The 14196-nt window shown below is 38.4% G+C and overlaps 2 protein-coding genes across 2 annotated transcripts; both read right to left on the bottom strand.

The window, feature by feature from the left end:
* Nucleotides 1-1164: 1164 nt before the first annotated feature.
* LOC108681338 (holotricin-3) lies at nucleotides 1165-3666 on the bottom strand. The gene is made up of 2 exons (XM_018170361.2): nucleotides 3548-3666; nucleotides 1165-2276 (listed from the first exon to the last, which is right to left on the bottom strand). Exons 1-2 carry the CDS (start codon nucleotides 3560-3562, stop codon nucleotides 2046-2048), a joined length of 246 nt encoding a protein of 81 aa, XP_018025850.1. The 5' UTR covers nucleotides 3563-3666; the 3' UTR covers nucleotides 1165-2045.
* A 5429-nt stretch (nucleotides 3667-9095) lies between these two features.
* Nucleotides 9096-10329, bottom strand: LOC108681360 (uncharacterized histidine-rich protein DDB_G0274557). The gene is made up of 2 exons (XM_018170380.2): nucleotides 10271-10329; nucleotides 9096-9475 (listed from the first exon to the last, which is right to left on the bottom strand). The coding sequence occupies exons 1-2, from the start codon at nucleotides 10283-10285 to the stop codon at nucleotides 9263-9265; spliced, it is 228 nt and encodes a 75-aa protein (XP_018025869.1). The 5' UTR covers nucleotides 10286-10329; the 3' UTR covers nucleotides 9096-9262.
* Between the last annotated feature and the right edge of the window lie 3867 nt (nucleotides 10330-14196).

The following is a 14196-nucleotide window of genomic DNA, read 5'->3' as shown; positions in this document are numbered from 1 at the left end:
CAGCAAGTTATATGTAGCTACGTTAATGTTTGTCATTCGGTTATCCTACATTTATCAAGTATATTACTTTGTGCCAAAATTGTAGACAAAGCAATGCTGTAGTTTAACAAATTCCTATATTAATGTACTTCTAAACACCAATTCAATCTCTCCCTTTGGAAATAAACTTATCGAAATGCACCATGACGCACTGAAGCAGAGGGAAATACAAATTTTATACATGCCTCCCAACCCGATTTATTTTAGCTGAATGAGTCAAGAATGCAACCATGGAGTCAAGCGTCCGCGCAATGTTTGCCGGATTGAGTCTGAAATGCAGAATAGCGTTTATTCCGAGCGTCATTCGGTCTGCACGACCACAATGAACAGGTGTGTGGTGTGGTGCTGTGTACTGTGGTGCTGTGTACTGCGGTGCTGTGTACTGAGGAGCTGTGTACTGTGGTGCGGTGTGCCGTCGTTTGATATTTCAAGTATAACTAGTACAGTTGTTCTTCATTATCTAACGGGCAATCCTTTTCTGAGAAGTTGACCTGCCTTGATTTAGAGGTGAAGACTTCATCTTAGGTTTTATTACGCATGTTTAGGCCTTACGTGTAATGTATTACCGATACATTAACTTACGTGTAATGTATCGGTTTAAAAGTTTTATCTCTTATGCAGAGAGTCCTCCGAAATCTGGACCTGAATTTTTACACACTGTTAATTTTTTCGATGTCATAATGAAAGCTTGACAGTTAATCGTCTTTATTCTTCTGTTACTATTGAGAGAAGTGTGAAGAATTCTTCTGTTTACTTTACTGCGGGGAGTGTCATCAACCTAGTGGGCTATTACGTCGGGGTTAAAGTCTCGAGCAACGCCCAGTTGATACTGGCCTCCGTATAACGTAACCAGAATATCCCAGTGCCCCCTATATCTTAATATTAATATCAGTATCAATATCCTAATGCATCTTGCATCCCACGATGTCTACCACAAAAAACATTGACTCAGCGTCATACTGCGTCAAACAACGCAATCACAGCGTCAGATACTGCGTGTAAGAGTATTAGTTGGCTTGATACCAATATCAATACGCGAAAGACGCGGGGTAAAACCCGGGGTGGCCCCCCATTTTTACTCTCCAACAGCAACGAGGTTGCATCGCAGACAAAACAATAAAATTATTGTTATTTTTAATGAATAATGCAGTGAATTTTTGCAAAAAATAAGTAACGGAAAGCACAAACAATTGTATACATATAACTATAAATATTAGTTAGTATACCTATAACTATAAATATTAGTATGAATACGTAAAAATAATTAAATTGTGGAAGTTGAACAGCTGTGGATGGATATTAGGGCGAGGCGTCTTTAAATGCAAAAGACGAACACCAACACTGGATATTGAACATGAATAGTTCGAATGGAGCAGTTCGTGCTCAGTCTTGGCCGTAAAATTTGTCCGCGTTGTACCCACACCAAGATTCTGGTAGAGCAGCTATTGAGCGAGCAGATTTTTTTCTGTAGAAGCATTTTTGTTTCATTTCGCGTGGTTCCAATAATATTGATTCAGTGAGGGCTTTGTCGTGTTGGTATCCACGAGAATTTCAGCAGGAGCGTAGGAGGCTGTTGACTTAAGAGTTAACAATTTCAGTAGGAGCGTTGGAGGCTGTTGACTTAAGAGTTAACAATTTCAGTAGGAGCGTTGCAGGCTGTCGACTTCAGAGGTAGCAATTTCAGCAAGAGCGTTGGAGGCTGTTGACTTCAGAGGTAGCCATTTCAGTAGGAGCGTTGGAGGCTGTTGACTTCAGAGGTAGCAATTTCAGTAGGAGCGTTGAAGGTGTTGACTTCAGAGGTAACAATTTCAGTAGGAGCGTTAGAGGCTGTTGACTTCAGAGGTAACAATTTCAGTAGGAGCGTTGGAGGCTGTTGTCTTCAGAGGTAGCAATTTCAGTAGGAGCGTTGAAGGTGTTGACTTCAGAGGTAGCAATTTCAGTAGGAGCGTTGGAGGCTGTTGACTTCAGAGGTAGCAATTTCAGTAGGAGCGTTGGAGGTGTTGTCTTCAGTGGTAGCCATGGTGCACTGGGAAATGCTGATTGAAGTACACAAAACTTTTTCCACCGCCGAATCCACCATGATGGCCGTGACCATATCCACCGAAGCCTCCGAAACCGCCGTGGTGGCCGTGATGGATTTGGTGGCCGTAGCTGACGTGGCCGTGGCCGAAGCCTGGTTGCGGTGCAGCGGTCGTCATGGCGACCACAGCGGCCATGGCCAGGATAATGCGCAGGATCTGCCATACAAATAAATATTTTTAGCTAATTTAATTATTACGCGAAATACAAGCAATATAAAATGCAAATTCTGATCGTTGGTGTCCCAAATATAATTTGAAATATAATAATTTGCCTACGATATCTTCGGGATTGTATGTTTATACCTGTGTTATAGAAACCTATAACTGCATATACTAATTATGGGCCAATCGAGCGTGTTTTATCTACCATCCCTATCGTGATACATTATATAGTTATATTTTTAGTTGTGGCATGCAAGACACTACTCTTCGAGGTTATGTCCTACAGAGCTACACTATATGACAGCATTGAGAGAACATTTTTAGTTTTTTTGAGAATTTTTAGTTTTACCTAAAATAGCGAGCATTCTGGTATCAAGATAATAACCACATAAAAATATATACATCTAAACCACATCATGCGCGTGACCTGACCAATTGTAAAATCATAATTTCAACGCTTTTTTGGAGATAAATGCAGGAGATTTATCAAAATTCTTAACAAAGAGTTCTTCCAAAACAGAAATTTCTCGCAAAATTCTAAACAAAGTACTTAGTGTCGAGCATTACAAGCGGGGAATATTAGGTTGGAATTAAAACTTTTCTTGTCATTTGCATATAATAAATGTTCTTTTTGAACGACAAATAAATGAATAATTTAATTTATTTCCAACTTCGGAGTAGAGAGCTATAAGAAACTCAACGTCGAGGGCGAGTTTAGATAATTCGTGTCTTATAATTTAACTTCAGTGTGGAAATAGGATCCAGAAAGAGTGAATCCGGGGCATTTTTTCCGGGGCCAACTATCACAAACAATACTGAATATATGAAGCATAACTTGATTCACCGCTCTACGATCCTTCGAAATCTTGATTTTTAGCGCATTTTCTCATTTATGGGAAAAATGCCCTATTGTGCTCGTCATGTCCGTCAATCTATTCCGAGCGTCCGTCTGTCCGTCTCTCGTCTGTCTGTCCGTCCGTCTGTCCGTGACTTCACGTTTTCGACGACGAGAAAATGCGCTCTCTGTCACTCACTGCAGTGAGTACTGAGTTTTGAACTTTTTTGTCTCAGTTTAACTTCTAGTTTTTAATTTTTTAATTTTATTTATATTTTTATTTATTTATTTATTATTTATTTTTTATTTGCTTATTTGCATTTATTATATATTAGTAATTTTTTGAACTTTTACTTTCATTGGCTAATGTACCGTGATTCTAGAGTTCAATCTAAGATGCGGTATTATTGACAAAAGCCACGTCACTCACGGAGCTGGAGAACATGTTGCTGGTGTTGCTTGCTTAGCTCGACTGTGTTGCATATCACAGCATCAGCTGCTTATATACAATCGCCTTACCGTCACGACTCGGCGAGTTTCAAGTGCACAATGACATTTGATTGCTCATTCTAGTGCGCCGTGACCACCGAATGAATGACCAAGCCCTCGCATATTATTTTATAATCTTGTACTGCCTCTCAGAGATCATTCTGAGTGCTGCTGGACTCGAGCCATTATTCCTGTTTTGCAAGGTTGAAACACGCGAGTCATTATGTATTGCTACAGCAAAGAAACGTGCTGCCAGGGAAACGTCTACAACTCTAGGTCATAATGATTATGCTCGTAACACATGTTTTCATTTTATGAAACTGCACATTGATCTGAAATTTGCAGCTTAAAATTCGCTCGCCGTTAAGTGTTTGAAATTTCTAGCATTTTCTCATTTATAGAAAAAAGATGCTATTGTGCTCGTCATGTCCATCCGTCTGTACTTCTGTCCGTCCGTCCGTCCGTCCGTCCGTGACTTCACGTTTTCGTCGACGAGAAAATGCGCTCTCTGTCACTCACTGCAGTGAGTACCGAGTTAGAGTTTTTTTACACTCGCCGCTTCAGGCATCGCGCTGTTGATCTATGCCAAGAGGAAAATTTGTATGCTGAGCTCCCAACTTGACACAGGCTGATGAATTAACGTTTCTGACCTTGCTTTAAGCAATATCTGACTTTACAGATTTTTTGGTAGTGATAATTGAATTATATTTATCTTTTTCTATAAACTTAATGTCAGGAGTGTTCCATCCATTGACTGTGACTGTGTGACTATGCAGCGAGCCTTCAGCCACCAAACACATCACTCCCATAGGGATAAAAAAATAACGCATCAATCCAATAGGGTTCAAGTTGAATCTTGATTTGGTTTATTCTTAAATCGATTGAATCTTTATTCGAAAGAATCCTGGATCTAATGAATAGAAATTATATTGAATCTCGATTTTAATGATTCTTGATTCGATTGAATCTTAATTCTTTTAAATCTTTGGTTTAATTGAAAATGTATTCGATTGAATTCTTATTAGCACTTCCTGGTGTTAATGGATTTCGTGAAAACAATTCGAGGTCTCAAGCGATACACGCGTTTTATTTGAGTCTCACGGAGTTCAATTGTAATGCTACCGAGCTGCTGCTGCTGCATCAAGGCTGCTGTCCACCGAAGGTCTTTCTCTTTAGAATTTCTACAATTAAATACATGAATTACTACCAAGAAATTACATCCAGCCTTGGACAGGTTTTTCGATAAGAGAACTTGTTCGGAGTAAATTAATTAACAGCATTGTTACGTTTATTCCATCATCTTTTTGAACTTTTTTGACTTTTGAGCCAAGTGAGAACATGAGTGGTGGCCAGTGAGAACATGAGTGGTGGCCAGTGAGAACATGCGTGGTGGCCAGTGAGAACATGAGTGGTGGCCAGTGAGAACATGAGTGGTGGCCAGTGAGAACATGAGTGGTGGCCAATGAGAACATGAGTGGTGGCCAGTGAGAACATGAGTGGTGGCCAGTGAGAACATGCGTGCTGGCCAGTTGATATAAGAATGGCAGGACCGTCCGGTCCGGACCGTACAAGTCAGAATCTTGGTTTAAATTATCGAACTTTTTCCGCCCGTACTGGAGCTTCCGTGGACTGGCTATTTACAATTCAGATGAATTGTTTCGGCTGTCCGCTTGAAATTTTTTAAAGGATTGTTAGAAAGTAATATGTTATATGAAATAAGAATAAGTCTGGCCGTAAGTGAATACTTTTCAGAACGTTTCTTGTAGGGCAGGTAAGTAAATAGTGTTACATTCGGTGGAATAAAGCTACAAGTTTCATATAGGTTCAAGTGCAGAGTTATGTATTATATATCAATATATTATTTAATTATATGAAATTGTTAACAATATACTTTAAATGTCCTACTCCACGGATTGAACAAAAGCGTAAGAAACCTCGAACGGAAAGAAGGCTAGAGATCGGTTCGTCAGATTTATTTAAGTATCTTAGCGAAATTTATTACTTTCTGAGTGATCTTTATTCTAGTAGCTGCAAAATTTCAGGCTTTACAATGCCAATTTTGTCATCAATTTTCCTCTGAGATGAAACCAGCGCACTTTATGTGAACATTGAGGAGGTTGCAGTACGCTACCAGCACGAAAAAACGAGCTTGATGCTCGATAAAAGCGCTGGCCCAACGATATCGCTTTTTAGGGCATTTTCTCATTTATGAAAAAAACGCTATTGTGCTCGTCATGTCCGTTTGTCCGTCCGTCCGTGACCTTAAGGACGGACGGACAGAAATGCGCTCTCTGTCACTCACTGCAGTGAGTACTGAGTTATAGTTTTTGATGCTTGGGCTGCGTAAGCTGCAGGCACTACAGCTGTGTCAGGATGTGATGTCACACCCCACAGACACATCAGGCGTGTCAGGATGTGATGTCACACCCCACAGACACTTCAGGCGTATCAGGATGTGATGTCACACCCCACAGACACTTCAGGCGTGTCAGGATGTGATGTCACACCCCACAGACACTTCAGGCGTATCAGGATGTGATGTCACACCCCACAGACACTTCAGGCGTATCAGGATGTGATGTCACACCCCACAGACACTTCAGGCGCATTAGGATGTGATGTCACTTTCACAAGGGATCCGGCCTTTGGAACCCGATCTTTCCATAACTGACGATTGATTGAGATAGCTGCTGGACTTATTGCCTGGTCCGTAGAGTGCCAGGCATTTTAAGACTGAACACAAATAATTTACGTTAGGCATTCATTTCTACTGATATTTGCGCTTAATTTTACTTATGAGATAATATTTTTCGCGTTAATTTTGAAATAACGATTGATTGTTAAAACGATGTAAAGCGTGAGGCATGAGAGTCACTGCTGGAATATGAAGTCAGTCACTCTCCATATAGTTCCAGTTCTAGATAGTTACAGTTCTAGATAGTTACAGTTCTAGATAGTTACAGTTCTAGATAGTTTCAGTCCTAGATAGTTTCAGTCCTAGATAGTTTCAATTCTAGATAGTTTCAGTTCTAGATAATTTCAGTTCTAGATAGTTTCAGTTCTAGATAGTTCCAGTTCTAGATAGTTTCAGTCCTAGATAGTTTCAGTTCTAGATAGTTTCAGTTATAGATAGTTTCAGTCCTAGATAGTTTCAGTTCTAGATAGTTTCAGTTCTAGAAAGTTTCAGTTCTAGGCAGTTTTAGTTCTAAGAATAGTTGCAGTTCTAAGAATAGTTTCAGTTCTAAGAATAGTTTCAGTTCTAAGAATAGTTTCAGTTCTAAGAATAGTTTCAGTTCTAAGAATAGTTTCAGTTTTAAGATAGTTGCAGTTCTTCTAAAAGAAATTCCCACTAGAAATTCTTCTAGTTCTTCCAAAATAAATTCTTGATGCTCGGAAGTTAAATGCAATACTGGGATCCAAGATACCTTCACCATATACGTTACTTGACCGTTCGTGATGCTTGACTGGAGTCCAAGATTCGTGCCTGTTCATGTAACTTGACAGTTTGAGAGCTTGATTGAAGTCCAGATACGTGCCTATTGTAAGTAACTTGACCATTCGAGTTGCCTCAAACGCTGACATCCTAAATACATAACTTTAGTTTGCTAGGCTGCGTTCAATACGCTCTGAATGCATTGTATGTTGCCACATGCCACTTGACTGATGCATGCAATACCGGACTTTATCGTTTATTTTGAAGTGATAATTGAATTATATTCATATATTTCTATAGTTTTAATGTCACGAGTGTTTTATCGTTTGGATGTGACTACGAGATTTTGTAGCGAGGCTTGAGCCACCAAACTACGAAGCTTATTCCGGCCATTCGAATCGCTCCAATGAAGCTGAGGTTCGAATGAATCTTCATGCGAAAAAGTCATGAATCGATTGAAAAGAGATTAAAATGAATTTGATTGGGTTGATTCTTGATTAACTTGAATTTTTATTCCAATGAATCGTTCATCAGTCCAAATCGTTCATCAGATTTGGTTTATTCTTGATTCGATTGAATCTTCATTCGAAAGAATCCTGGATCTATTTAATAGAAATAATATTGATTCTTTATTTCAATGATTCTTGATCATATTGAATCTTTATTCTTATGAATCTTTAATTCAATGATTCTTGATTATATTAAATTTTTATTCTATTTAATCTTTGGTAATTGAATATGGATTCGATTTAACCATTATTCGGTTTAACTTCCTAGTGCTAATGGATTTCAGGAAAACAATTTGAGGTCTTTAACAATTCGCGCGTTCTTTTGTTCCTTTCAAGTTTCAATGACCGCACGGCCTTTCCAAACTCTAAGTTCGGGCGCACGACAGCAACAAACAACTGCTTCATCGCTTCTGCATCTAGGAACTCGGTAAGAGCTTCTGACCAGTCTAAGAATTTTATTGGCTTTTATTACTTAGCGTTTCAATATACTCAAAAAATTTAAACTCACAGTCAGTATAAACTGTGAAATCTTTTTTCCATTGTCGACTTCGCAATCATCACTCGTGTCGCAACCATATCTACTATGATATCTTCTAATACTGTAATCTTGCTGTTCAGTGTTCTTACCGAGAGGGAGTACTTTACACTTGTCAGCAATAAAACGCAGCTGCCATGGACGTATCAGCTCCGTCACCTGAACTATCGAGATTTGCACTTTATTTGACGCATCTTTAACTATATTATGAACTTTTGTGTCGTCGGCATACAAGGAGCACACGCTTGATACTACCTCTGACAGCTTCTGGCGGTTTATTTGCTAAACGATTCGTGACTCGACTGCAGGTAAATGCTCAGGTTCTCGACTGTTGGTTGGAAATGATCAGTTGCACATACCGGGATATCCTAGCATTAACATTTATTTTTTTTTTCATCCGCTCACATGCTTAATCAGCGTTCCGGAGTGAGATTGAATTTAAAAACGAAGAAATTTTTAAGTGAATTCAGCGCACATATATTAAATGACAACGTGTCGGAGGCTCCAGCGTGGTTCGCTCTCGATCCGGCTGAAGATTGGTGAATTTACTTGGCACTTTCTTCACATTTGCATTCATGTTTAATTTACGATTCAAGCAAAGCCTTGAAGAAGATGAATTGCCTAGTATGGAAAAAATAAAATCTGAAGAATAAATTGTCTTACTTTATTCGGATGCTCGCGCTTACATTCATTTCATAATGCAATACTGTGGGTAACTAAGGTACCAGTCAATCCAGGAGATTTATAAGTAATCAATTTTATCATTTTTTGTACCTAACACACCCCGATATTTACTATTCATATTGAACATTTTATCAGGTGCCAGAAAGTAAGTTTATTATGGTGATAAATGTTGGCCAGGAAATGCCGCTGAGATAGAATAGAATAGAAGTGGCGGCACTGAAGAAATAGGCTCATGGCCTGTTGCCAATTTTTGTACTTTACGTGACTTGATTACAAGGGATCCGGCCTTTGGAACCCGATCTTTTCATAAGTGACGATTGATTGAGATAGCTGCTGGACTTATTGCCTGACCAGTCTTAGAACTTGATTGGCTTTATTAATTAGCGTTTCAATAGCTAGGAGCTGCCGTGGACTACCGTTCGTATTATTCGTATTACTCGTGATTATTTATTTTAGTGAGCGTGTTATATTCGTACGTTTCATTCGTGGTTGAGCTTAGTGATAACCATGGTGATGCCCGTGGTGGTATTGCTGCACATGCACGAAGCTCTTAGCGTGACCACCACCGTGGTGGTGATGACCGTAACCGCCGTGGTGACCGTGGTGCTGGATGTGGTGGCCGTAGCTCACGTGACCGTGGTGACCGAAGCCGGGTTGTGGGTTGGCTGCAGCCCATACGGCAACCACAACCATGACGGTCAACCGGATCTGGATGAAGAGTGCAACATTGGAGAGTCAGTTGACTGCGTCGTGAGATTTACGATACACGTACGATATCTAGAGGCTGCAAATGTATTCATGAAATTTACATTTTTTATGATGGTGATCAACCGTTCATTGTAAACACCCTTCGTTTATTATTCATTAATTATTGCCCATTCAGACCTTATTTTTGAACCGTTTTTGGTTAACTTATGTCAGCGTTGCAATCAAATTGCGAAAATTTCATCATTACATTTTGAAATTTTAGATAACTACATTTTGAAATTTTAGATCATTACATTTTGAAATTTTAGATCATTACAGTTTGAAATTTTGGATCATAACATTTTGAAGAGCCAAGAAAATCTACGAGCGTTTCATCTCGCTTCATCTCCAGGTCCAACGAAAGTTGAAATAAGGCACGATAAATAAATTCAATACTCTAACCCTCTCATTGAGTCAAAAAACCACAAGATGGTCTGACTTTAATTCTTTGCTTTAAAATATTTCATCTAATACGAGGAATTACCCGAGCTGTTATGGTTCTCGAAAACAAACCGTCGAATATTTTTCAGAAAACAAAATTTGGGCGCTAAGCACGATAGCCGAGCAAATATTCATTCACTCCTTAAATTGAATTAAAACTAGGAAAATATATCCAGCATCTTGGACAAAAAACACATGACAAGGAAGGTATGCTGAGAGATAATTTTTGCGTGAGAAGTAGACAGCTCTCCGGCCGAATTACTTTGGATACTTTATAAGGAAAATGTCCTCTTGTTACTTCGTTATCTGACTCACCAGCGTAGCAATCATTGTTATGGAGGCGATGTAAGGTTGCGTGCTGCTGGTGATGCTGCTGCTGCAGGTATGGGTTAGGAGGGTTGGTCACAACTCATTTATAGAAGTATTAGGTCACCGGCGGCTATTAACCATACACTTACAAATACACTTGCGGCCATTAACCATACACTCACTCATACACTTGCGGTCGCACGAAGTCGCCAATGACCTTGCTTTGGTACAAAAACCTCGTAAACTTAATAACTCATAACCTCATACAACCTGTAACTACACGAGCGAACACAAGTTGCTGCAATTGCCTTATTACACACTCAACTTCGAGCTCCGCGCGACTGTATTTATGTGCAATTTTGAATTGTTATCAAAAAGTATTTAGCAAAATATAGCAGGAAAATTATGAGAAAATTCAGATGTTAGCGTCATTATACTTTAATGCTTGGCCGTGATAATATAGTATATTGCTTAAGAAGTTTCCACCTTCTACGCCTTCAAGAACAGACTAGACGAAGCTATGCAGGAGCATATGTTCAGTCTTAAAATGCCTAGCAAATTACGGAGCAGGCAATAAGTCCAGCAGCTATGCAGGAGCATATGTTCAGTCTTAAAATGCCTAGCAAATTACGGACCTGGCAATAAGTCCAGCAGCTAATAGTGTGGTAGCGCTGTGTGGTGTGGGGCGGCAGCAATAGTGTGGTAGCGCTGTGTGGTGTGGGGCGGCAGCAATAGTGTGGTAGCGCTGTGTGCTGTCTAAGGGAAGGAGGTTCGCTCAGCGCAGTGAAAGGTTCGTTCTAATTACTTTTTTAAACCTAATTAACCTGTGTCTAGCCACGAATTTCACGAAAAAGAGGCCTGACAAAAATGTTTCTTTGGAAACTTTATGTCAATATGTTTTATTAGGCCTGTCTATTCTTTCTTGAATTGATTATACCTGAACTTTCGGTAATTAACATTCTTTCTACTTAATTAATGCACTCAATGTCCTGGTTATTGAGAGAACAATAGATGGTGAACTTTTTATATGTATTAGTATTGTTGGGTGAACACATTCACCGCAATGCGTTTGTGTGTAATTGCATCAGCGTTGAACTAAAATTGTATAAAATATAAAAAGTTTACATATAACATGTACACAGCATAACATATAAGAAGCTGGTCCATATATCGCGCATCTGGCAAGCCCTGCAATGATGACAAGCGCAGCACAGGTCGCCGAGCATCACGTGAGGCTGCGACGTGAGACAAGGTGTGTAGCAGCATTTTCCTGAAGTTTTTGATTCTCGCAATTTGTTATAGACATTTTCAGTCCTGTTTCGATCCATAATCTCACTTTTATTTCGTGTCTTATTTTTTCAATTCTCGCAATTTGNACACGGCATGTTCAGCTATACACATTTGGGCGGGAAATACAGTTAAAACAAATGTGCCATATACACGCTGTCTCTTATACACATCTAGATGTGTATAAGAGACAGCATTAAAATATTTATTTTGAAATCAACCATGTCAGAGTAACGAAATAATTTGTTCACGTTTTAGGCTTCCGAAAATATTTCAAACCTCTATCAAAAATATCATAATTAATCATTCTCTTGCATTGAGCATATGAATGTTATGCCTCGTGCTGCCGCATCCGCGATCGTCATTCGTTTCTGTCAGTTGCATGCCGGGAGCTTACTTTCGTTGTTCTTGCTCTTGTTGTTCTTGCTCCCATCAGTCCCATGAATTGCGTGTTTATTGTGTGCATCATGGAAAAGTTCTTTGCTGTCACATTAAGAGACAAATCTTTAACGAACTACTAAAGGAACTAGTACTTTTTATAATTTTAATTGTTGAGTGCAAGCTGCCCTGCAGACACGCAACATTTCCAAGTTAAGTGATAACTTTATGGAAACTTTTTATACCTTTACCTATACGTGTTTAAGCCTATAAGAAGTTAATTTTTTTGCCTCAAATAATGTTGTATCGAAAAACTGGTCTAGGTGTAGCGAAAATAATATATGAACTGTAAATTTTAGAATTCCATCCTGCTTTACTGGTCTAATTAAAGGACTTAAAAATGAACTTGAGGAAGAGTCTAAAAAAACTCCCTGCTTTGCCACTATGATCTTGATACCACTGTATCCACTGTTCCATTTTCTCCCTGAAGCCTGAAATATCCTTCATAACAAGTCTAAACACAGGGCTGGAAAAGTCCTTTTTTTCTGAAATATTGCAGCTCTAAAAGCCTCTAATATCATATAATTTCAGTACTAGGTATGAAATATTATGTCTCAAATGACATACATTTTTGTTTGATTGAAAAATTATGGTTTGCAGTTTGCACACTGCAAACATGTCATTTCATAAAATTTTCCATTTGAGCAATCTGCATTGCTTTACGTTCCTGCCAAAATATCCTGCAGAATGTAATCATTGTAATGTAAACAAGTCAACGGTCAACCTAAACGTTTTGTTCAAGTTTGCACATAGTTGCAGACTTGCGGTCACGTCAAAGCAGTCAGACTGCGACACTGCGTTAACAAGTGTTCAGTTTACAGTAAAGATAAATGTTATTGTTGCCATTTTTAGGGTAAAATTAGAGATTAGGGATAACGCGTGCTGCAATTTGAGTCAAACACCAAACGGCAACAATAACATTTATCTTTACAGACTTTACTGTAAACTGAACATGGATGGAATTCTAATTTTGAAGGTTCATATATTAAATTTGGTCAACCTGAAAGTCTAACCACTACTCTGAGGAAATTTGTACTCGCTACTTGAAATTTACCATGTCCATTTTATTTACCAACTTCAATTAAATGTTGCAACAGACTCCCAAAATATTCAATTTGATTACTAACTTTAAGAAGCGTTTGTTCCTTAACAATTTGTCTCTGAGTTAAATTAAGCAAACTAACTAAACAGTAGGAAGTACGAAGTAATAGCGTCTCACGACTAAGACAACACCAAACCAAGTTCAACGTGATGCACACTGCTGGGGAAATTTGGAAGAGCAAATGATTCAAAAACATTTACCACAAATGCATGTCTGCAACTGATTGATGCCCGGTGACCATTGACACTGCATTGCTGCATTTCTACGCAATGGTGCCAATTATTATTAAAATTAGAAATAAAATTACGCACTTAGCTCATTTTATTCTTAATGTGTGTATATTTGTTATACTATGTTGAAATCAACACTCATGTTTTCATTAAAAAAGATTTGATGTTATAATTATTAACTGAGTGATATGAGTCAATTCAGTAAGCCTCATCTGTCACTTATTTTCTTCCATCATGGGCGATCTCTTTGTTAGTCGTAATGAACTGGAATGGTCGCTGCAAATCATATGAACGGTATATTAAGTTCAAGTTATTTAACACTTGTACAATTTCTGAAGGAGGTTTGAAATATATTTGGATCTTTACAACAAGGAACAATTTTTTTACAATCCTTCCGAATTTCAGATGATCTCAATCGTCCTCATCTAAATATTTAAAATGTACCGTAAAATGGGGTAACTTAGACCACTTTTTTTTATATAAATGATGCCATTTTTTACTAGCTAAATTAAACTTAAATGGAAACATGCAAAATACAGGCCTATAGCCTACTCTATCTTCACTCACCATAAATTGCTGGCTCCTGCCTCTCATAGTCTTTATGTAATTTCAAAAAAAGTGATGGTCTTTGTTAATGCATAGAGTGGAAACCATTATAAAAAAAGCGACTTCATTAGTTTATGCACAATGGAGGCTGTCATTCATGAGATTTAATTTTCAAAACTGTATGAAAAAAAATTTGGGATACTGTTTTCTCGAATAAAAAAAATTTAAAACAATAACTGAAGTACTTTTGTTTTTATTGACCTCTCAAATAAGTAAGTTTCTGTGGCGCACCCTGTACAATTAGAGATTTGGGGTAAAATGTGCACAAG

Source organism: Hyalella azteca, unplaced genomic scaffold (genome assembly GCF_000764305.2).
Source record: "Hyalella azteca isolate HAZT.00-mixed unplaced genomic scaffold, Hazt_2.0.2 contig10842, whole genome shotgun sequence".
In the NCBI taxonomy this organism is placed as follows: domain Eukaryota; kingdom Metazoa; phylum Arthropoda; class Malacostraca; order Amphipoda; family Hyalellidae; genus Hyalella; species Hyalella azteca.
Note: the sequence above shows the minus strand (reverse complement) of the source record. Positions and strands in the feature narration are given on the sequence as shown.